The sequence below is a fragment of the Macrosteles quadrilineatus genome, unplaced genomic scaffold (genome assembly GCF_028750875.1).
Source record: "Macrosteles quadrilineatus isolate MER2022 unplaced genomic scaffold, UCM_ALF_1.0 Scaffold_2__2_contigs__length_208266976, whole genome shotgun sequence".
In the NCBI taxonomy this organism is placed as follows: Eukaryota; Metazoa; Arthropoda; class Insecta; order Hemiptera; family Cicadellidae; genus Macrosteles; species Macrosteles quadrilineatus.
Window position 1 is genome coordinate 54,194,836 of NW_026542595.1, and position 26,285 is coordinate 54,221,120.

General features: G+C 34.8%; 2 protein-coding genes across 3 annotated transcripts in view; one reads left to right on the plus strand and one right to left on the minus strand.

The window, feature by feature from the left end:
* The window catches only part of LOC128985785 (eIF-2-alpha kinase GCN2-like), a 103,648-nt gene extending 94,007 nt beyond the window's left edge, over positions 1-9,641 (plus strand). For both annotated transcript variants that reach the window (XM_054405657.1, XM_054405658.1), the window contains 2 exons: positions 5,682-5,836; positions 6,419-9,641. In XM_054405657.1, coding sequence (XP_054261632.1) covers positions 5,682-5,836; positions 6,419-6,545 — 282 coding nt within the window. In that variant the 3' untranslated portion in view covers positions 6,546-9,641. The remainder of the gene's footprint in view (positions 1-5,681; positions 5,837-6,418) is intronic.
* Positions 9,642-18,280: 8,639 nt separating this feature from the next.
* Positions 18,281-26,285, minus strand: part of LOC128984212 (serendipity locus protein alpha-like) — a 47,965-nt gene continuing 39,960 nt past the window's right edge. The window contains exons 8-10 of the mRNA XM_054403511.1: positions 21,207-21,299; positions 20,114-20,461; positions 18,281-19,679 (exon numbers count right to left, since the gene is read on the minus strand). Coding sequence (XP_054259486.1) covers positions 19,420-19,679; positions 20,114-20,461; positions 21,207-21,299 — 701 coding nt within the window. The 3' untranslated portion in view covers positions 18,281-19,419. The remainder of the gene's footprint in view (positions 19,680-20,113; positions 20,462-21,206; positions 21,300-26,285) is intronic.

Below are 26,285 nucleotides of genomic sequence, written 5' to 3' on the forward strand. Positions count from 1 at the left end.
CCACATAGATTAAAGTTTTTTGAAAAGAAACCAACCTACACAGGATATACTTTTCTTAAATATATTCCAGAAAACATAAGAAGAGAAAATAATTTAAATAAGTTCAGGAAATTGCTGAAAGAGTATTTAATACAACTGGCCCCTTACTCCATAGAAGAATTTTCCACCTCCCAGATATAACCTACTGTAGATATAAATATTTTTGTTATTACTTTTCATTTTTGCTTGGTTAACTGTAAATAGTAGATTTTAATTAGATTTAGTATTGTATTATACAGGGTGGGGCAGGGAAATATCCCTACTTTTAAGATGGCACTGTGAGTAGTGGGGGTGTGCTGGAGGAATGGGGTTAGGCTCAAATGAAGCTTTTATTTTGGGAATTTCTAAGAATATAACTTTCAGTAGTAGACATGGCTTGTTCGAGTGAGCAATGTGCTTTTGCACTCGAGATGTATTTTTCCAAGAATCAGTCTATTGTTGCTGTGCAGCTACCGTTGGCTGCGAACTTGTTATTGGGTGACCTGTCGCAAAGCTGTTACAAATTGGTGTGGGTGAATTACATTCGTGTGTGTGGTGGTGTATTGCGAAGGATATTTGGAGCTCAAAGAACCGCCCGGAGTCCTGAAAACATTGACCTTGTCAGATGATCGATTTTGCAGTCTCCTCAAAGTTCTGCTTGTAAGCATGCATCCGCGCTGGCGTTGTCTAATCGTACTGTTCCTTGTATTCTCCATGGGGACCTACACCTCCATCAATACAATAGGGTAGTTGCTCATGAACTCACACAACGGGACAGGCAACAACGAATGCAGGTATGTAAAATCTTAATTGCGGCACTGCCTCATGTTGCTCGGGTTTTGTTTAGTGACGAGGTACACTTCCATATTTCTGGAGCGGTAAATCAGCAGAATGTGCTCTATTGGAGTGATGCTAAGCCTAGGGTAGTTCAAGGGAAGACCCTAGATGCCTTGAAGGATGCAATTCACCTTGAATTTTGCCACATTCCACAACAAATGCTTCACAAAGTTATTATGAGCTCCAGAACCAGATTAGCTCCAGAACAGCAATGCATTTAAGATTAGGGACACCACTTGCAGGATATGCGGTTTAAAACCAAGTAAAGTTATATTAAAATAAACTCCCAGATGTAACCTTTTAATCTCAATAAAAAGTTTTGTTCTAACATTTTTGGTTGTCTTTTAATGTACCTTCAAAATTAGGGATACTTCCCTGCCCCACCCTGTATATGACGCTATTTACTGTACAAACTATGTACAAAAAATGAATAAAGAACTTTGACTATGACTATGACTATTGTGAGGGGTCACTTACTATTACAAATCAATATTATTCAAATGTATCTCTAAACGTGCAAAGAAAAAAGCTTTATTTTTAACAAAACTGTCAGAACATACGTAGTTGAAACACCAATGTACAATCCATTTAACACGAATAACGTACAAATGTAGGTTGGTTTGAATTTAAGAATAATTTCATCACTGTACACATTTTAAAATTTGAAATGTTCACTTACTGTATGTTCATTCATGTATTTTGACTTAGACCTACTGACGTAATAGATAAAAATTTTAATTTTTAACTACAGTACTGCAAATTGATTGTCACTGAATAATATAATCCTAAAAATTTCTCTTGCCATTGATCAGGGGTCTCATTGATGGGGGGTGTGGCACTCTACTCAAAAGAAGAATATGTTAAGTCAATTCAGCTAATCGACTAGGAAAATAAATAAATTCTAGGAATATACCAACCCCCAGGCGAGAATGTGAAACCGCTATAGACATCATATCAGATATTCTTGAGATCCATGAAGCCCGTAAAATAACAACCTTGATTGTAGGGGATATAAATATTGACAGATAAGAAAAAGTCATGAAAATGTACTCTTAGATGTTTAAAAACTGCTATTTACCAGCCACTCGAATAACACACAACACAGCCAACTTCATCGACTGTGTATGCTACACAGCACAATTTTGTAAATTAAATTAAATCCACCATGAAAACTCAAACCACTACAAAGAGAAAAATAAATAGCCAAAACCTACAAAACCTGAAACACTTCCTCTGAGAACAAATCTTGGATAGAGTACATGAAGCCTCTGACACCAATATTGCGTTTGATAGTTTTAATCACCTGCTCAATTTGGTCTTAGACACAACTTATCCACTGTTTGTCTGAAATTATTTTCAATTAAATCTATTTAAATAACATTAGGTTTAACGAGTACCTACCTAAGTTTGCTGCTACAAGGAAACTAATCAAGTGTGTTTTTTAGTAAAATATTATTAGCTTAGTATAAAATAGATAAATTTCCCAATTTTGATCAAAATGTATGCATAAACAAGCAAACTACAACATTTTACAATATGCTCCAAAAAATAACATGGTTACGGTATTTTAAATTTACAATTTTTTTATTTTCTCCATAACCAATTACTTTACAAAAACACTGTAATATACTAAATCATTTGTTTCTTTAAGCTCTTTAAAATGATCTATAGAAAAATTGGGAAATATTTGTGTTTTTAGAGTAAAAAATTAGAAAAACCCAGTTTTATCCCATAAACCCCCCCCCCCCCCTGTAAAACCACGTTCCCATAATCTGATCATGCTGGCTCGCGAACTCATTCAAGTTGATTGATTGATTGACTCATTCAAGTTTATCCCGCCTCACACTTTCAAACCAAATTTCATCAAAATCGGATAATAATTACTCAAGTCGCGTTCACGGACACATATACATTACATTTATAACTTTTTGAACGGAAAGTGTTTTTGGCCTCTGGGGACATCAAAATGAAAAAGTAAACCGGTCCCGGGCCTAGGTCTTACCATGACACCTACAGGAATAGCTACTTCCCTATAGGGAAATTCGCTAAATGAAAGTAAAAAGAAACAGATAACGTTTTACAATGAGGAATCCCGTACCCTGAGGAGAGTATACTAACGGCCCTCCTCAAGTTTGAGATGACTGGAAACATTAAAGATAAAATAGACATGGTGAACAAAAAAGAAGCTATGACTTACACTTAAGGAACCTTAGGCAGTTATCAACCCACAAATTCATTGAACAATCCGATATATTGAACAAATTGATAATAATGATAATGGAACAGTTTGTTTCTGCTATATTCTTAGACTATAGCAAGGCGTTTGACTGCCTCGGACATAAATTACTGTGTAACAAGCTCGTAGCCTAGGAATGACTGGCTTGACCAATAAATGGTTCAGAAGTTATCTTGAGGGCCGCTCACAAGTTGAGCTATTACACTCAGTAGAAAAACCAGGCATACACCTATCACTCAACCTCTAACAAGAGAAGTACCTCAGGTATCTGTCTTGCGCCCAATCTATAAGTATAAAAGAGGATGTTTGTATATATATTTGGCAGTGATAAACTCAGACACCGCTGAACCGATTGCCACGAAACTTGGTACATACGTGTAGAATTTCATGGAATAGGTTTATACACCATCAATTTCGTGATCCGTCCAATCGGCTCCGCCCCAGTGGCTCTGGAGTTTCCCATGTTAACCTTATGAGAAATGGAATTAATGAATCTTAACAGCTGTTTCAATTAACCCATTGGCGCCGACTTATGAGCGTTACTCGTACGGCTGCTGCAGGCCCGGCGGCTGACTTACGAGTGCCGCTCGTGTCACCGCTACGCAGCGCCACTAGTTATTTAATTAATATTATTTTCCTCCCTTTTTGTTTCTTCTTACTTTTATAATGTTTATAAATATCTTGCTTATTGATTTGCGTGTTTACTCATTTATTTTAGCGAATAACAAACAATTTTGTGTTACCATGGAAACCAGATATCACAAAAAATCGACTGTGGTAAGGTAAACAAACAATTTTTTTTCTACGTTATTACTTAAAAAAGTACACAACTTTTGATTTTTCTACGTAGGGAATCAATTGAACTTTATAATAGTAGTGTTATTTGGTGTCTGGATTCATCTTGGAATTTGTATATCAAGTTTACTTTAAAAAAATTGTTTTTAAAATTTTTATTTCTATAAACTTTATAATTTTAGTTTTTTTTTGTTTTACACTTTGACTATCCAATTACCACTTTTCTGTAGACAATTTTACTGTGAACAAAATGGTGAAAGAATTATTAATTTATTACCTAAGGTTTTCTTTCTATGGTAATTAAAATAAAAGTCTACAAATTCGCTAAAATTATTTGCCGACTGAGGGTGCTGCAGGCAGTGCATTAATTCCTTCCCCAATGGGTTAAACAAGTTGGTTCTGTTCTATGATGTTCAATAGCATTAAAGTTACAAGGATTACCAACAGTGTGCAGCACTATTATTTATTTTACATTTATGACAACAGCTAATTTGCAACAAAAAGGTGAGTGAGCATAGCGAACGAACTTCAACCCGGAGGCGAGTTAGCGTAGTGAACGAGCTAACCTGAAGGCAAGTGAGTGTAGCAAACGAGCTAACCTGAAGGCAAGTGAGCGCAGCGAACGAGCTCCAACTTAAAGGTGAGTGAGCTTAGCGAACGAGCTCCAACCTAAAGGTGAGTGAGCGGAGCGAACGAACTTCAATCAGGACGTGATTGAGCCATGCGAACAAGATCATCTTGAAAATTAAGAAGTTAAACGGGGCAAAGCCCGCGGGTTATAGCTAGTACTATTTATTTTACTAACAAATTATTTCCCAAATGAAATGCTGACCCAAAATAAAACCACAGTATGTATACGTTTGTAGAGTATGTAGACGACACTACCCTACTAATCAGTAACAGTACTGCAGTTGAACACTTGCTTTACATGAAAAGGCCACAAATATAGCAATAGAATATTTTGTAAATAATTAACAACCCAGATGCACTTCTTAACAAAGAAAGACATAATACAAAATGCAGCAGATCTAACAGAAGCAACTTTGCCAAAATTCCTCTGCATTATGTTAGACAGCAGGTTCACCTAGACCGAACATATCATAAAACTTTGCAAAAAAATCAGGACAAGTATTTATGTTGTATGAAGAGTTAAGTGGATTGCAGGACCAGCAGCAGCTAAAACCGCATATTTCTCACTAGTAGAATCCCACATCCGCTATGTTCTACTAGTGTCATGAGGAACACTATCAGAAAATTTGAACCGGATTCTCCTTCTGCACAAGAAAGCTGTCAGAATCCTGGCAAACCTTGAACCACGTCAAACCCACAGACATGCATTTCAGGACCTTGAAATTATGACAGTTGTATCTCTGTACATTCAAGAAAGTATTCTGCATGTGGACAAAATTTAACCAGCAAGAAACAGAGACTTCCGCTACAACACCCACTCACCGTACCACTCCTGCTGAGAAAAACCATCATACAACGGCTGCAAGCTACGAAACCACCTTCCTGCATCCATGAGAGACCTCACTGGGTACAACCTCAAGACCAAGTTGAAGATATGGCTGATGAAAAGACCTTTCTACACCCTAGACAAATTTCTTGAGAGGAGAGAAGATCTATCATAAACCAGAAATTATTTTTAAAGCCTTGACTTTAGACACTATTGTAATTCTTGATGAGTTGTATAATAAAGATATTTTTTACTTTGATCAGTTGTCTTAATTCGGAGAACTCTAATGGTTTACTAATTCACAGTGTAGAGGTGTTTTAGATTGATACTTGTTTACAGGTACTCAATTCTATCCTACAGACTTTGCAGCGACTGTCACCCAAGTTTCGCACTGAGGTGGTGGTGGTCAACATGGAGGCAGATGTGATCAAGATGTTGGCATCTCACATTGATCTCAGTCTAGAGGATCAAGATATGTCTTCTGTTGTCAAGAGGTAACTACAGTCTACAGTAACAGAAACAGTTTCAAAACTCCTTTTGTCAACTACAGTGTTAAACCCCCCTAAATTTAGTACAGGGTACACCAAAGTTAACTATCATTTATGCTGACAATCAGTTACATTTAAGCTTTCATTCACTAGCAATTTATTTTTACAATTTCACTGTCACAAGTCACTCCTTGGGGATATCCAGCTGATATGCTGGAAACGGGGTCCACTTGGATTTGGTATGGTTTTAGTTGAAGTGTATATACTTCTTTTTTTTAAATAGGTCAATATTTTCACCTTGCCAAGTCATGTGTTGGTATACTAGTTTGCAGTGCTCTATTTGGGGGGGGGGGGGGGAACGCGGCAGAACGGAGTTCCGGTACCTCTCTTTCAGAAAGATAAAAATATTGGGATAGGTTCTAATCACATTAAATAGGTTACAGTTCCTGCACCTCATTTTTATAAAAATCAAGCACTGCTTGTTTGTTAAGCTACATTTTATTGTTTTCCATCATTATTTACCTTTACAGTCCATAACTTGATGTAGGAATTCTATTTTCATTTACTGACTGACGACTCTGTTTACAGATTCCCTAAACATAAGAAGACTATTTATAAACTAATCGAGCAGTTGCAGGAGCTCAAGAATAACAACTCCAAAGTAACTATCATCTTATACAGCATCATGGACAATACCTTCAAAGTGCTCTTATAAGATAGGGCACACCTTATTGTAGTAATTACAGGGTGTCAATTGATCTTCAAAAAAACCTGTCACGTCAGCCTAGATTATAGATAACCCCACCTATAGTGTAGGAATAATACAAATATTTTTTAATAATGTTAAGGAATTGCTGCATTAACGGCATATTCAGTAAAATCTCTATTTCTATTAACCGTCACCTGTGGGTGCGGGACTACAGCGGTTAACTGAATAGACAGTTAACTAAAATGCTGGTTAGTAATTTTTTTATAAAATAGTTTTATACAAAAAAAAATAATAAAGGGTACTCAGTTTTCTTATATATTAAAACTTATTACATTATACTAAACACCATCAAAATCTGTGGTGCGTAAAAAAAACTAGAAAAAAAAGATAAATTTTATGATTACAGAGTGACGGTTAACACGTTGACTGCGCGCGCCGACTTTACAGGCGCTCCCCAGTGGTGGGCGAAGCCCCGGCGCGCAACCGAATCAGCGAACGCAATTGGCATTCAAATATTTCAGTCTGACGAATCACAAAAGAGCAGTGGTGACTGTGCTGCGTTATCCCGAGAGTGGATGTAGTTCACTGAAACACCCAAAGGTAGCAGCACTGCATGGATCCGTATCCAGTGTCTTTGTAATGTGGGTTGAAGAGAAAAAATCCCCGAAACCGGGACAAAAGCATTGCCAGACAGGATTTTACGGGAAATTTTAGTACCAACCTACACCAAAGTAAAGCTCGCATTCTAAGCTGGCAGGCTGGCAACGATTATAACGTCTCCGTCTGAGGCTAAGCTCACACTGACTCAATATATTTCTGTTGGTCTGGTGCCGACTTTAGTCGGCGCGCGCCACCTGGGAGCGCTGGCGACGCCGACTAAAGTCGGCACGCGCAGTCGACGTGTTAATCAAGGTTTTACTGTTGTGTAAGATGAATTAAGCAGATGGGTTAAGATGTTTGATGTGTTCTAACTGCTCAAAAGCTACTTAGCTAGTATTATTTTGTTGAATTCCTCATTGATCTTGATTAACTGTTGTACAACTAGGATAAAACTTATATTAATTTTGATTATGATTTTAGGAAAAGAATCTTTCCTTTTTTCTAGATGCAAAAAATTATTATTTGTCTATTTATTTATATTTAATATACTCAGAATGATCTGGTTGCTATCAGGTGATGTCAGGGAGTAGTTGCTGGATAGTCTGGGTAGTTGAGTAGTTATTGTGCTCACATTGAAGGTCACTGGTTTCATTCCATGCGTGATCGATTCTGAACCCATTTACAATTTGTTATCGGTTTATTAACTTTGGTGATACTTAGCAAAATGTCGACAGTAGATAGTAACAAGACCAGGGTTTACACGGGTCTCTTGCACAAAAACGTAAAATTGTAAGTGGCGTGGATAAATAAAATAAACGGTATCAGCAATCTGCCTATTACCTTGTTAACAACCTTTATCATGGGTAAGCAGTGGGAATAACTATGATATTTTTTGGGAAAATCACAAAAGTTTCCATAACTTTTGTACTGTACTTTTTACAGCAATGCGGGTTGTACCATTATGTTTACAGTTTACAATTATAAGAACCATAAAATATTAACTCGGGACCGATTTACTTTTTCATTTTGTTGTCCCCAGAGGCCAAAAACACCATTCGTTCAAATTTATATATATATATGTGTGTCCGTAAAAACGACAACTTGAGTAATTTTTGTCAGATTTTGATGAAATTTGGTTTTAAGGTGTAAGGAAAGGTAAACTTGAAATAGTTCACGAACCAGCGTGATCGGACCATGGGAACGGGGTTTTATGGGGTAAAAATTGGTTTTTCTAATTTTTGACCCTCAAAAAACATAAAATTTCCCAATTTCCCACAAACAAATAGTTTAGTTTATCGAAGTGTTTTTGTACGGTTATTGGTTTAAGAGGAAACTCAAAAAATTGAAAATATAAAATTCCCATGTTATTTTTAGGTGAATATTGTAAAATGCAGTAGTTTGCTTGTTTATGGATATCACACTTGGCAAATTTATTGATTTTATCTTATATACTAAAAAACTTTTGCAAAACTTATGATAGCTAGCCAGACCATACTACTGGACCGAATTACTCGCGGTTGGTACCAAATGAAAGATATTTTCCTGTAGATGTGCAGAATCCCTTTATAAATTAAAATAGGCTCAAAAATAAGCACAAAAAATTTATTTTAAATTTAAAAAAATTAACATGGGTCTTATGGGTTGCCATGCTGGTGACAAAATAGCAACAAAATATAAACAGAAAATAAAAACAAATGGAAGAAATTCCAATCACATGTTTTATTTACAGCGTGGGGTGAAAATAGAGAAGTTTTCACAATACATACTTTTGGTAGGGTTTTCGACCATGGGGTGAGCTCTCGTACTAAGCTATAATAATTTTACTAAAAAACAGACTTAAATTGAAAATCATTTCAGGCAATTGGAAATTTGCTTAGACAGCAGGTTTGCTGTGGCGGAGGTATTTTATGTTTTTTAATGGAAAAATCACATAAATTACAATAACTTTTGAACCATATTTTTTACAGCAATGGGGTTATACTATTTTGTTAAGAGTTAATAGGACTATAACATACTAAATCTATATATCTATGTCTATATCTATATAATTTCTAAAGTACTTTTTTTGTTGGTAGGCCATAACTTCCTTAATTCTTAAGCCATAACTACCAAATGCTGGTGGGATTATTTGCTTGTTGTTATACGCAAAATGGGAGACGGACAGCGTGCCAGATCCTTGTTTGCGGTAATCCCCAGATTTATGATCTAGGGCAGTGGTTGCTGGAGGAGGGGTGAGAAAGATCCCTTCATTCTTGGTTGGAGTTTTGGTGTCATACCACAACTAAAGTATGTCTAAAATAATTGTGCGGTTGGAATTCAACATATGATTTCCCTATCATGGTAAATCTCCCACTCATTTACCCTTTTCTACACTGAAATCCCCTGTAACAATCATCTGTTTTATATTGCAGACAGGTTTTTTAGGAAGCATTTGTTTATTATGATTGAACTACACACATAATAAAACAATAAGATTTATTTTAACAATAAATAATCTACGTATCAATTTTAATTTCACTAAAAGTTTTGTTATAATGTAATATACATAATCCTGGACTAACATTTTTGCTTTTGATGGATTGTTTTAAATACAATTTCAGTTCTGGTAATGTAACTATACATTATTAAAATTAGTTAATATCGTGGTAAACTGGTTTAAAAATTCTAAAAGTGATTCTTCCCTTCTTTATTTAGTTGTTATTTTAATACCGTCGGTAATAGGAACTTTGTCAATGTCTCTAGCGGAGCCCTAAGGTCAGATCAGGATGAAAACCATTGGGTTATCCTGTTTATGCCTGAGTAATCAGTGTACAACATTAAACTCACTAGGTAAATGACAAGTAAAAGCATTCAATTTTCTTTTACTGAGGATAAACTAACATAACAAATTGATCATACCATTTTGAATGAACGAGTTATGTTTGGAGATACTCAGAAATTAAACCATTTGTATGTAACAGCTATATTAAAGTGTTTGCATTTTTCATCGTTTACTAATTGTATAAATATTTCAAATCCTTATAATAAAAGGCCAATACGCCTTAGTACACACCAAATAGAAAACAAATCTCGTAAAAACATATAAATTTAATTTGATTTTTAAAACATATATTAAACCACAAAATGAACACAATGGTGTAAATTTAACAAATATTAGTTGTAATGTGGACGTTAAAAAGTACTGGAGACGGTCCATTACATAATTCACTCTCATAACTGGAAAGTAGATATTCACCATCATCTTCGCTTAAGCCATCAGAGTCAGTGTCATACTGCAGATTTATAATAAATGCTTTTTTAAATAATTGTACACTCTAAAAATTGTATTTTTAGTTTGAATAGTAATGTCTTGGCACCTTTTGGCCATTTCCAATTAAGACTAATCAATTAAACACAGACTGAATAATATTAAACTGCAAAAAAAAATACCATCAGAATAATCACAATGTTGTTTACTACTAAAATGTAAACAAAGTGACAACTGTTGTAAAATTATAAACAGTATGAATCAGCTGTAGGCTAATATGTTGTGGTGGCAGGGGCCAGGGAGAAAACAGGGGAAAACAAATTTGTCCTTCAACCGCACATTAAATTCAGACAGAGTATAAACTGTTCACATATGGGTCACTTGAATGGACTTCCGTATGACTAACAAATATTATATGCAGCAAAGGAAACATGTATTCATATATATTTTCTGTTTTCTCGCTAAACTATTTATAATAATTTGAATACTTGATGTGTCTTAAGCGTCCCGTTGCTACTGTACGAGAAAACTTCTTTTTCTAGTTTTTTCTTGTTCTTCTCATCTTGATCTTTTCATTATTAATTCATACAGGCCTCATATAAATACGGTTAGTTGGAAGTCTTAGATTTTCCTTATGACTTGTGGTATAAAGACAATTTAAATTACAAAAAATCTATCTATATATTAATTACGTAAGCCGAGATTCTTTGTGTAAAAATTGTGGGCGATTGGTAAGTCGTAGAATGACGGGAGAGGGCTCAAATTAAAGGTCTCGATCCCGTGATGGCGGGAAAAATAGTGAAATTCCCAAAATTGCTACACAAAATTCGATATAACGTAAAAAATGTTCTCCATAAGAATAGCATTAGAAGCCATTTACTGCTGATTTTTGTTTACTTCAATACAGCTGATCGTGATTTATCATTAAGCCAGTAAGCAATATTGGGTCTGACTTAGGGGAGGTACGAATGAGGCATTTAGTTCAAAATTCCTCCGTGAACAGCGCTGTAGTAGAGAGCACTTTGGCAATGAAGGTTTACTAATCGCAAAAATAGTTCTGTTCATAAAATAAAATTATAAATGTCTCAAATTCAATTTTATTATTTTTTATTTATAAAATTAAACTATCATAACCTAACCGAACTAACCAAACTTGCTGATAAAGAAATAATATAACAAAAGTTTAGAAATCGGAAAAATAATTCTGTTTATTAAATAAAACTAGAATTTGCTCAATTAAAATTTTATAATGACTTAATAATAAAATTAAACTGTAATAACCGAACCAAACCAACCAAACTTGCTGATAATAAAAAAATCTTGGACAAAAAGTTAATGCTACCAGCAGGATTCGAACCCGGGACCTACAGTATATCAGCCCAGCACGCTAACCATCAGACCACCGAGGCCGATAACTACCGATCGTTTTGTTACGGTAATGGCGTTCCCTAAGCTAATAAGAAGCCCACAGCTGTCATCGTAGCCTCTTCTATACCTCCCCTGAGTAAATACCAAGCAATATTACATTTGGATTACTCATTTGCCAGTCAATTCTGCAATGTACTATATAAAAAACCAGGACTTTCTAACGTTATCTATAATAATAAGACTTTTTAGTTACGTTATAGACTGTTGAAATAAATTATTTTTCTGTGAAACTGATCAAATGTGTGTAGTTTTAATGTTTAACATGAAACAACCAAATTGACTAAATAATTAACAATTCAAGATTAAATGGAAAACTTCTGCTTTGTTTTTATTTCAAAACGTGTTCAAGATTTATTCTACACTTTCTTTGTAGATTTACTAACATTTTTAGTTTAAGATTTGTTGTACAAAAGCGAACAAAGACAAACAACAAATTGTTTTACACCATATATTTGTTGTACTGGGATATCCTGACACTTTGATAATTTGATTCTGAGTTTGTTTAAATATTACAATAATTTGTTTTACATATTTGAGCTTTTTAGGGACTTATGTCCCTACAAGCCGCTAGTAACCATAATAATAACTTATCTCTCCCTCCCCCTCTGCCAACAATCACTCTCACTTTCTCACCTCTCCATGAGCCTACCTGGAACTGACAGGTCAACAGACCGTAATTAACAGGATTTCAGTCTGGAACGTGTTCCTTTACACCCATGCAAGATTGGACTCACAGTCCCAGCTTTTTTAAATGTGGCTTTAAATTCTTTGTAGCAATTTTATCTGTTACCATTTCTATGTTGTACAAGGAGTAATATTCTAATTATAATGGTGACTAAGTTAATTAAAAAGAGATGTGCCAGGCTTTAAATTAATGTTGCTTTGTAATTTCAATATTTTACTCAATTTTTGTCATTATATTTCATTTTACAAATTTCATATATGTAGATGTTTTTAAAACTGCAAGAAAACAAAAAAATATTTGTTTCTATATACTATTATACTATTATATGTATACTATTGGATCAATGTTTACTTTTTCTGTAAAATTAATATTTTTACTGTCTATGCTAGAAGTCTTCTTGTTAATACCAGTACTTAATTTATTTGTGGTGTGTAGTGTGTTTTTTATTAGTTGGTAGATAATTTATTTTGCATGTCTCCTTAAATAATTGAAATCAATAATTTAATATTTAATTACTTAATTAAATTAGTAAAATGCATTACATCATCGAGCAACTATTTCATCCACACTCGGTTTCACATGTACATTTCTTCAAAACAGCTTTCACCGGGACTAACACAACAGCTAACATAGAACAGTACCCTTATTCTGCCAAATCACTATACATGCTAATTTATTATTAACAAAAAATGCATTTACATGTTAAATTTACATTACTACACCATATCTCTAATATAAATAGTTTTATTTAAATAATAATAATAATAGCCAACTCCAACAAAAAAAGATACAGCCATTTTTAAGATTACTGCCAAGAGTCTAGAACACAACAATTTATAATACTTTGATGGTACATCAGTCTCGCTATTTGGGATTGTACCCTGTTTAGATTAGCCAGAAATGCATTCAAATTTCAACAAAAAACTAAAACTATTTATTATTATAACTCTAAATGGTCATATATCACTTTCACGATTACGGAGACATCGTGATCGTCTTCGGTTGTGTAAATATATTTATTGTCTTCGGTTGTTTATCTACTGTGATTGCGTTCTTCTAACTACACGATAACCTTAGTGGCAGAAAAAATGGTATGGAAAATTGGAAAGTAAATAAAAGAAACTTCTTATAACACTTAAAACATAGGCTTTATGCTTATACTGTTACTAACTAGACGGTAAATATACATAAAAGATGGTAAGGTGTGATCAATTTCAATTGGACACTCCAATCATCATCAGACACAATAGGGGAATGACAAAAATCTTGAATGGAGTCCCTACTTATATCCTATTGGCTACCGGAAGCACTGGCCAATACATTTTTATAAGTACAACTGGAGTCAAAATTTACTTGTTCATGAATCAGCTTATTTATATTTTTACATTTTTACTTATAAATATAAATTTTTTCCCAAGCATTCATTACATATCCTTTTTTACTATTCTTTAAAAAGCATAGACTATCCTCCATTTTTCCTATTGAGTGGCCATTTTGTAACTGGTGTTGTGTCACATTTGATCTTTCCGGTTTGTTGTTGAAAAAATTGTGACGTAGATGAATGGATACTCGGCCATAGTCTATTGGAAATTATTCCAAATTTCCCAACAACATACAAAATTCACAAATATGTTCAAGTCAGGGGTGCCCAGAGGGGGGGTACTGTGGCGCGTTTGCGCCACAGGAATTTTTGGGGGGGACTTTTTTGAGGGGATTTTGGGGGGGATGTTTTTTGCTAGCTGTCATAATGAATGAAAAATTTTGTATAAGCAGCCCGAAAAATTGTTTCTAAGTAGCTCACTATCAACACCAACAACATTTTGCCATTCGTAATTAAGATTTGCTTCTAAGAATGGTAAAAACGCACCTTGTCAGACAATCCTTAATATACCAGTGTCAGTGTCGAATTTTATTTGCTACATATGTTTTGGTGGTTCTTTACCTCCACCACACAAAACACGAATCGATTACAGATAGGCCTATCAATTCACGCGTATATATTGCCGTCGTCAGAACTGGAAGTAAACTGAATCAGGTTCAGGTTATGACAGACAGACGTGGTCTCTGGATTGTCGTCTGCATTGTCACCAGCTGATATAGGACTATTGTAGTGACTGAGAAGAGTGTTAAAAGTATAATGGGATTCATAATTAATTGAGTGTTTTCACTTTCACTCAAAACTTTTGCGCTGTCCCTAGTTTTATGTATTTATATATTTCAAACTCCTCAAAGTATTTAATAAATTTCCTTTAGTGCACTACTGTAGAATTTCGAGACCATAATTTATATCCAGCAGATAAATTGGTTATTATTTTCAATAATTTTAAATGGAAAACTCAATTATGAATCCCATTATATTTTCAACACTCTCCTCCGTCACTACAACTAGTCCAATATCAGCTTTTGATAACACAGACGACAATCCAGAGACCACGTCTTTCCGTCATAACCTGATTCAGTTTACTTCCAGTCCTGCCCGCGGCAATATACTCACGTGAATTGATAGGCCTATCTGTTATCGTTTCGTGTTTTGTGTATAAACAGATTGTCTGACAAGATGCGTTTCTACCATTATTAGTCATAAAAGGCAATCCTGGGGCTATCAAAATTAATTATAAGATTACTTCGTCACAAAAACCTTTTGTGGGTATTTTGCCTGGCGATTTTTGTAGAGTAAAATCGAGTTTTTGGAGTGTGTTGTTTGGAGTGGCGGTGTTTGTAGAGCCAGGGAGTGGCGAGCAACAAGTCTGTCTTATTTCGTGACTGCCTATAATTTTGAAAAAAAAAAAAACTTTGCCAAAGTATTATTAATGTATTTTTAAAGCGGTTTGATTTCTTAAAATTCTTCTCTGAGATTCTTTCTCTGTAAAATTTAATGCCACCTAATATATTGTACAGTTTATTTTATTTATTTTGAAAACTGAGTTTATTAATAAACTTTGCCTATTAGACACAGTAAAAAAAAACTTAAATTTACGATATAAATAACATGTAACATAGATTAATAACGTTGTCCATATAAATGATTTTGAATGATTTTACATGATTCTTTTAACACTTTTATGACTATTTCATTTTTTAATTTTGATGGAAGATTATATTTTTTTTTAAATTCGTCAAAAAATTTTGTAATAGTCCCTCTTGCACCAATCATTATGCCAATTACTGATATAGAATTTAGATTATATTTGTTTCTTAAATAAGTTTCACATTTACTATAAATTTTCCTCTTTTCTTCATCTACTTCTAGGGGTTGATTTGTTGATGTTTCGAACCTTATTGTTGGATCAATTACAATTCCACTTTTAGATTTTGTATCATAAATTAAAATGTCCAATCTTCTGTTCGATCCACCATCTTCAGTGCAATGTATTTCTTCTACTACTTGCCAGCCTTTTTTTCGTAGTTCTTCTGCGATCATTGCTCTTACAGCATGGTGTCTTGCATTACGCAGTAAGGCACCAAAGGGACAAGAGCCAAGGACATGCGGAAGGGTTTCAGGCTCCTTGCAATGTCTGCAAAGGGTTCCGTCCTGGCTTCGCCCTGGTGTTGGAGTAGAGTAATTCACCTAGTATATTGTTGTACGTTTTGAAGACGTTGTCTATTGCAATACTGAACACATGTTAGCTGACAATAGAGATTCTGAAATTGAAACACTTCTAATTCGTCCATTAGTTAGATATACCTAATTAAGTATTGTTAAATGTTGTTCGTTTCCTATTAAACATTTAAATTTTGTTATCAGCAAGTTTGTTTTTCTTTACCTCAAGTTTACTAAATACTAAATTGGAATGATCGTTTTATGAGGTAAAGGGAAAATTGTCAGATAAATTGGTGGGGGGAGGGTAGGTTTAAATAGACGGCAGCATAAATTGGGGGGGGGGGAGAACTACTCCTTTGGCTTGGGGGGGGGGGGGTTGCGCCTCTGGGTTTGGGGGGGATGGGCACCTCTGGTTCAAGTCATAAAAACTCAATTACAATTCCTGGTATTCTCGGTATCTAGTTCGGCTGGACACCTCTATAAAATTGCCTTTAGTAGAGATTCACCTAAAAACGGTTTTATTCATGACAAAGCACCAGTAGCCTAAACCCTGTAAACTTCAATAAATATCATCCATTCATTCACTGTTAGTACTGTATTGCAGAGTAACTTTTACTCCCCAACAAGATGTTTGTATTAAAGATTAGTCTTACTACATTGTGCATGTGAAACAGAGTCCTTCTCATGTGGATACAAAATCCACAGCATCCTCTGTAGGACATTCACACCTCTAAAGCTTTGTGAAAATGTTAATATTAGCCTATCGTAGTTGATTGAAATTAGAAACTACTTTATCCTAATCAATACGACTTTTTGTAAGTTAGAAATAAATTAATAGCCATGATTTGTCATATAATGCATGAACGTAGCGATAACAAATGTTTAAATGAACGCAAGAATGTAACGGAATATTAAAAATATTGTATGTAGAGAGTGCTCAAAGCTATTTTTATATTGACAATTTTAAAAAGGTTTCGTATACTTAAAATAGAAAACATGCATCTGTGATTTTGTTTATATTTTTACTTCAATGTTATTTATTATCAATAAAGTTTTATGTAAATAAATTGTTTTATTCATCACTTTAGTCTTGCATTTAAAAGATCAAATTGTTTGGTTTTGAGCTTAGATTTTTCCCCCTATATGAAAGAACCAATTTCTGTTTGTGCCATAGCAAGACCTAAACAAAGGATCAATTTACTTTTCCATTTGGATATACCCACAGGCCAAAAACACTATCCTCCAAGTTATTATACATGTATACTAATTATAATAGACCTGTTTACCAAGGATGTAAAGAATATTTTAATTTGATAAATATTAATGTTAATACTGATTAAATACACTACTATGTTTGAAGTTTTCTTGTCTGTAATAGAAGGCTTTTTTTAAATATGCTGTAGTGAACACATCAATTGCAAAGTGGTAATTCGACCTTACACATTTGCATCTTAAGTTTTGACTATAAAATGAAAGAAAATGAAATATTTTCATTTTAAGCTTACCAGCAAACAGGCCATGCTGCAGCACGGGCAGCGCAACACTACGTCACAGTGGTGAATAGTTGTACTTAAGTTGCCAGACGTAAACAGCCAGATTATTTACCAAAAACATATGGGATATGACAGTGAATCTATCCACGAGTACATTTATGATACATTCATACTAGTGGGCAGTACATTTATGATCAATCATCTACGTAAAATCCAACCCTGAAAAAGTAACTTTAAACAACAAAACACACTCTACAATACGGATATGAAATCCAGACTGATCAGCATCAATTGAATTTTTTTGAAAAGAAAACAACCTATAATAGATCAAAATTTTTGAAATACATACCAAGTTATATTAAAAATAACTAGAAAAAACTTTTTCTAGTGGGGCCTTGGTATAACTGTCAAAGTTTTTTATTCTTTAGTCAAATATTATTATAAAACATATTTTTTTACCAGATTGAGAGTTATTTATTTACAACATAGGCTATTGATTTACATTTATAAAAATAAACTTAACAGTAGGGTTCTTTTATTTGGGTCTGACTTAAGGGAGGTACGATTGAGGCATTCGTTCAAAATTCCTCCGTGAACAGCGCTGTAGTAGAGAGCATTTTGGCAATGAAGGTTTACTAATCGCAAAAATATTTCTGTTCATAAAATAAAATTATAAATGCCTCAAATTCAATGTTATAATTCTTTTATTATAAAATTACTATCATAACCTAACCGAACTAACCAAACTTGCTGATAATGAAATAATATAAAAAAGTTTATTAATAGAAAAAATAATTCTGTTCAATAAATAAAACTAGAAATTGCTCAATTAAAATTTTATAATGACTTAATAATAAAATTAAACTGTCATAACCGAACCAAACCAACCAAACGTGCTGATAATGAAAAAATCTTAGTCAAAAAGTTAGTGCCACCAGCGGGTTTCGAACCCGGGGCTCACAGCATATTAGCCCGGCACGCTATCCACTAGACCACCGAGGCCGATGGCTGAAGACCGTATTGTTACGGTAATGGTGTTCCCTCTGCTAATGAGAACCCACAGCTGTCATCGTAACCTCATCTATACCTCCCCTGAGTAAATACCCTTTTATTTTGTGTATAAAGGAATAATATGCAGTTTCAAAATTTTTGAAGTGTATGTTTAATATGTGTACATTGAAGTAAACAAATAACAAAACATGAGTTAAACAAATGAACCGTTTTGAATTATCAAACGAAGCTTTAGGCCTAATTAACAATACAACAACAGCTACAATCGCAAACTAAAATTAATTTTACATTGCTAGGACTGTACGCTTGCTTTTTACAATGTGGAATTAGATATTTTATGCCAGTTAATAGAAGATTTTTTGTTTTAGAGTATTTAAGTAGATATTTATCTACATTTATTAAAAAAAATATTTTTCTATCATGAACATCAAATAAAATTCCACGCTTGCAATGTCATTTAGGTCTATGTCTTCATGAATTCACTACTCATGTATTTTATAACTATTATCCAACTTATTTTGTTTTGTGTTTTCTTCTGTGTTCTGTAGTGAATGAAGTGGGATGTCTACATTTCTTAAGGTAAGCCTGCTTATCCTATCCTTTCTCACACCTATTCAACTGAAATGTTTATGACTTTTAGTTTAAATCCAGATTTATATCTGTTTTGTAACATTTGCAGATTATAAATATGTAAATTTCAATCTAAAAATGTAAGTAATTTAGTAGGAGAACACCGTTCGTCATACTCGCGTCGGTAAAGGAGATCTTTTGCATCATCAACAGTGGCGCTGCCTGATACACGCATCATGAACTAACACACGCGCAACGACTGCTGCCCGTCTGCTTTGTTTCCTTAGTCTATGATCACAGTTTGGTCATGATAACTTAAGGTTGCGTATTTTCTCGTCCACTCGTTGAAGGTCTAGTAGCCTCTCAGGAGTTTCCACATCAGCAGACACTTCATCAGTCCTGACAGAGGCCAAAGAGAACCATTGACTGTCTAAGGAGTTGCCAGAGAAGTACTTGTGCATGGCGTCTGACGCTGGGGTCGGCTGAGGCTGTTGCCAGCTGATCGCTTCTGCTTCTTTTATGGATGAAAAAGTGTCAGCAAGCTCACTCAAGCTGTCCAGAATTTCTATAAGGAGACAAGAGAATATTGTAAACACTTTAAAGGTTGGATAAGCAATAGTCCATATGATTGGTTACTGCACAAAGATACAGTTCATAAACATCAGCATTCAGCATACAAACCAACTGACCTAAAAGTGTCCAGGGTGTCCAGCCAACCTGACAATCGGGAATTATACCTACATAAATTTTGATGACTAAGAAAAAAATGTTAATAGTTCGTGAATTTATGTAAGTGGCCAGATAACTTTTTTAACAATTGCCAAAATCCACCCGAAATAATTTTTATTTTAATTAAATTTTAATGTCCAACAGTAGGCATACTTGTGCTCAATGGCTCATGACAAATAGTACTAATTTTTCTCAAAATGTGAAAAGTTGGCGATCTTTTGTTAAATGCAAGTTTTGATGTAAACTAACGACGATATTTTTATGATGTACCTGAGATATCCAATACTAGACTGGCAGGGTGGCCAACAGACCAGCTACATTGCGAGGCTGGACTCAGACTGTCCAACATCTGGTTCTGGACAACTCTGCGAGGTGTTCTCTGGTACAGAGTGGCATTCCTCTCTGTGGTTTTCTTCAAAAAAGGAGTCAACAAGTTCTCATCACTATCCACTGTATTTTTTGGTGTCTGAAAATTACTTATTTTAGCTTTGTGATCGGGGGTGATACAATTTTCAACTACGCTTCTCGCAGAAAATGCATCTTTTTCTTCTTTTAATTTTATGTTGTCTGATTTTACTCGTGTCTTCTCTTTCAGGTCATTGATTTTTCTCTGCAACCCTAAAGTGTAACAAAAAAATCCATTTATTGTATCAATAGTCAGTAAAAGTAATGTTGTCAGTTTTAACAGCATAATCTCATTAAATGGATAAACTTGATGCAGACAGCTCATTAAAATTCATCTATGATTAGGAAAAGTTTTTATTGGTATTATAATCGATATAAATACAATTAGTCAAGACTAATCAGAGAGCCAACACAAAGTGAAATTGCAAAAACCTCAAACCAGATTTTTGGATTGAGTATTGAATACTCGTTAAATTTCTGTAATAAGCAGACATCTTTTAAAGTTTTATAATTGTGTATAATTTTCTGAAAATGTATTTTTATTTTTGTTTTGCTATGAATATACCTAATTGGTAGTATCCCTCATCATGTAGGGAGTCTGTGTTATGTGCAGTGGTGTAGTGAGGCAGGAACAGCATTCCCACTATACTATGTTTTCTTTCCAAAGTACCAGTACCTATACATTGGTAAATGACAATTATTTTTACTTGACAATGGTGAGCGTTCCTGCACTAGAAGATTTTTACAACTACACCACTGGTGACGTGGTCCTGATATACACATTTTTGCATAAGTGTGAATCAGAAAACAAAAATGGTAAAAATATTTAATTATGTGCCATGCTATAGTATGCAGCAATCATGCAGAAAGTATCTTAACACTTATACCATAAAAAGAAATATTTACGTTTACATAATATTTTCGTAGAAATGTTAACATATAATGAGAATGTACTCACATGGTGGTCTGTAAGAAGCATGCTGAGATTTTGAAGTTGATAATGATATATCAAGAGGGAGATCTCTAATACTCCTGACCATTTGTGAAGGTTCTGAAATAATTGCATGGTATGAGATGTAAAGGAAATTGTTTTAATTGAGTATGTTTTTTTGGACGAAGCCCAAAAGTTCAAAAATTATATAATAATTGCAGCTTACCAAAATGTTTGTAGGCTATCTATAAGTATAAAAGAGGATGTTTGTATATATATATATATTTGGCAGTGATAAACTCAGACACCGCTGAACCGATTGCCACGAAACTTGGTACATACGTGTAGAATTTCATGGAATAGGTTTATACACCATCAATTTCGTGATCCGTCCAATCGGCTCCGCCCCAGTGGCTCTGGAGATTCCCATGTTAACCTTATGAGAAATGGAATTAATGAATCTTAACAGCTGTTTCAATTAAACAAGTTGGTTCTGTTCTATGATGTTCAATAGCATTAAAGTTACAAGGATTACCAACAGGGTGCAGCACTATTATTTCTTTTACATTTATGACAACAGCTAATTTGCAACCAAAAGGTGAGTGAGCATAGCGAACGAACTTCAACCTGGAGGCGAGTTAGCGTAGTGAACGAGCTAACCTGAAGGCAAGTGAGCGTAGCGAACGAGCTAACCTGAAGGCAAGTGAGCGCAGCGAACGAGCTCCAACCCAAAGGTGAGTGAGCGTAGCGAACGAGCTCCAACTTAAAGGTGAGTGAGCGTATCGAACGAACTTCAACCAGGACGTGATTGAGCCATGCGAACGAGATCATCTTGAAAATTAAGAAGTTAAACGGGGCAAAGCCCGCGGGTTACAGCTAGTAAGTTATAAAATTGCATGGAATATTGCAAGACGAGAGTGTGTAGACAGTATATTTTTTATTTGGATGGTATTTATTTGCTTGATAGTTATTTTAATTGGCATGAATATTACAGATAGGCCTAAATAAGTATAGTTTTTCACAAATGCTATTTTATTATTTTACTTTTTAATTTTGTATCTAGTCATTCATTATGTAATTGCTATTAGCAGATTCTAAACTAGGCTAGCTTATTTTACTTTTTAATTAAATTAGTGTTGATATTTTTTTCTTTGATATACGGTATTTAATTATATATCATATCACTACTTTTTTTATTGTTATTATGGTTGTAATATGTAACAATAATTATCAAAATGACAAACCCTATTTCATTGTAAAATGTTTATACATGTTTATGTGTTTACAATAAAGGTTATTATTTTTATTGCACTGTTATAATGCTAAGAGAATTTTGAGGTACAGTAGACCCCTCTTAATTGACCTCGCATTAACCGACAATCGGATTATCCGCCCTCGATCCTAAAATGTTACAGTTTGTTTTAACCGACCTTGCTTTGAGAGCAGCTCAGTTTAACCGCCGCTTTCCAGGAATTTCGGCATTTCCGCACCCATGCTCGGCTATGGGAACATTCGCTTATCTCCACAGGATGTAACTAACAATAAGTATTTTGTAGCTATCCCGAACAATATTGCATATTGCCAGTTTGTCATCATCGTTCGTCTTGCGAGCACATCTAATTTTTTCTCTGCGGAAAATATTATACAGTAATATTGTAAAGTGCGTGGAAGTGTGTGTCTAGCTGTTTAGTTTATTTAATAATAATCAGACCGTTTAATTACAATGTAAAAATAGTCGTTTTAAAATACAGTAAAGTGTTTTTATCAAATACAGTAAACTAGGATTTCCAAATAACAAAATGACATCGGCAAAACAAAAACGGAACGTTGTTACTGTGGAACAGAAACTAAGTGCATTGGACCGTCTTGACAAAGGTGCATCTGTGAAACAAATTAGTGACGAGCTGGGTGTTGGAACAACAACTGTCAAAGACTGGTGTCGTAACAGGAAATCTTTACAAGAGTTTTGTACTCAAATAGAATCTGGCACGGCGTTGGCGACTTGGCGTACATTAAAAAAACCAACAAATGATCTTGTAGATGACGCGTTGCGGTTGTGGTTCACACAAGAAAGGCGTAAAGGAACCCCATTAAGTGGCCCGATTTTAAAGGAAAAAGAAACCATGCTTCATTCTAAGATTGAAAACGGCGGCAGTTTCACTGCCATTAACGGCTGGTTCGACAGGTGGAAAAAAAGACATGGCGTCCACTTTTTATCTGTTTGCGGTAAAAAGTTGTCGGCGGATCCTACTAGAGCTAGTGAATTTTTTACACAATTCAAGGAGTATATTGAGGAGGAGGGTTTGCATCCAGAACAAAAATATAACCCGGATGAAACTGGATTAAATTTTGAACGTCTGCCAGATAAAACATTCGCCACCAGCAATGAAAAATCGGCTGCCGGTTTCAAAATGAACAAAGAGAGGGTAACAGTTGCCCTATTTTCTAATGAGGCTGGAACCCACAAACTACCTCCCCTTGTGATTGGCAAATATCAAAAGCCAAGAACATTCAAAAACATAAACGTAAATGCTCTTCCAGTTTGTTACAAAGCGCAGCGATCTGCTTGGATAGATGAGTAAATTTTTAAGGACTGGTTTATCAACGAATTTGTTCCCGGCGTGAAAAAACATTTGACTAGCCTGAAAATGCCAATAAAGGCAATTTTGCTAAGGACAATACTACCAGTCATGTAGAAGGCATTGAATGCGAGGAAGACAGTGGAATAAAATGCTATTTTCTTCCTCCGAACGTTACCAGCATTGTCCAACCTATGGACCAAGGTGTAATCGAGAGTTTCAAGAGACGATACAAGAAAAAGTTACTTTCTGAAATTTTGAACAGGATGGAATTTCACAGTAAAGGACTTGTTGATGTCTTAAAAACAATCAATATAAAGGACGTCATTTACATGGTGGCTAAGTCGTATGCAGAACTTCAAAGCACTACAATCGTAAAGTCATGGAGAAAACTGCGGCCTGAAGTAGAAGAAGCGGTATTAAACAACATGGATGATAATCCATCAGCAGAAGTTCGCCAACAAGAGATCGACCCAAGTGAACAATTATTATTGGAGGATCTTCAAACATTGACAGGTGGTGATTACGTCATAGAAGCAGAAGATGTTCAACAATGGATTGTTCACGCTAACGACGAGCTGGGGAACAATATGATGACAGACGAAGGAATCATTACCGCGGTCACACGTCAAGAGAACAACGAGGAAGAAGAAGATGAAGTCGAAGATTTAGATCAGGAATCAAAAATTAGTCATTCCGAGGCAAGAAAGGCATTTACTCTAGCTGCAAGTTATGTTGAACAACAAAAAGTATCAAGTGCTGCAGATGTAATGTTTATTAAAAAATTGCCAGAGTATGCCTTAAAGCAGACACTGGACAATGAAACACAGAAAAAAAATTTACTTTAAAAGTAACCTTTAAACTTTTTAAAGTAAGCTTAAGTGATTAAAACTGTTCTTTTTTATCATTGGTTTGATTGAAAATATTGTTTCATCTCTTAAGTTTGTGTGTTTTAATTCAATAATATGGAGAGTGTAATGTAAATGTATTACTATAGACAAAAAAAATCAAGTAAGCTTCAGTGAAAAAGAAATCACTAATTTTTATCAATGGTTTATTGTATTGCTGGTTTATTTTTTGTATTACTGTAAAGTAGTGTGTGTGTGTTTCAATTCAATACAGTAATAGTGTGTAAAAAATTGAAGGTGTTTTTTATTAAGTTTCCTGGTGGATCTTCTTCAGTGTGTCAAACCAAAGCAAATCAGCGAGATCGTCCGTACAAAGAAAAATTGGTATGTAAACAAAATATTTTGACTAGTTACTTAATGTGTCTGAAAACAGCTGCTATTTTTTGTAATATATTCCAAAATTATCTTATCGCGTGAGTAAAGAAACAACGCAACTTGTAGGGGCGGGAAAGGGAGAGGGTTAACGACTCCAAGGTCAAGATTGTTCTTGTGACTCAGCTTCCAGTGAGAGGCTATAAATAAACATTCTGTCTCGTAACAACATGTTGCTTGTATTTTTAATTTTGACAAAGAGCTCTGTACTGTATTACGATATACTGTACTGTATTTTGAAAGCATCAATTAACAGAACGTACTAAAGTTATTACAGTACAGCAAAATAACATTTTTTATTGATTCTTGTCTACAACTATTATTTGTCTTATACAACTATTTATTATCCCTACTGAAAGTATTTGACTTAACCGTGTTTTTTTGTTTATTAGTGTACGAAAAAAGGAGATAAGTGTAGTTTATTGTTTATTTTATAAATAATGCAACTATTACTTCAAAATAATGATTATACAATATTAAATGAATAGCACTTAATTTTCTTGTTTTTTTTAGGTATTACCCGTTTTAACCGACCTTTTGAGCTATCCGACCTAGGTCCCATTAGGGTCAGTTAAGTCTACTGTAGATAGAATGGACATTAGGCTTATCTTACTAGAAGAGTACCCATCATTAAAAATGATCATCAATTGAATAGCTCCGCCAAACAACATTGCAAGTGACAAAAACTAATATTTTCAGAAAACACAAAAACATTCTGACTGCACCGATGCCAACACAGGCAGTATGCCACACATTTAATCGCTTGTAACTGTAAGTGTTGCCAACCTTTGTAATTTTAAATATGTAATTCTTTTTATCTCAAGTCCACATTTTTTGCTTCTATGTGGTTATTGAAATAGCAAATCAACAAACACTTGCAAACAAGCACCGCACTTTGTGATAGTAACTGATTTGATAATTTTGTGCATATCATGTGAGAATTAGGCCAGGGACACACTTACCGGCGAAACCGCCGGACGCCGGATCCGGCGGCGTCGGAGCAAGGTGAGATACACAGGAAGGCATGGGGCAGGCCACACTTCTCTGGTTCGGCGAATCTGCCGATCCGGCGGGAAAATGCTCCGGCAAAACCGCCGGATATTCTCTGCCTCGCCGGACCGCCGGATCGGCAGTTTCGCCGGAGCAGTGGGTAGCGGGGCATTGTGCCTTATGGAGATGAACACACTTATCGGCGAAACAGCCGGACTGCCACTTCCCCCACTCCTCAGTCGTGGTTCAACCCTCGA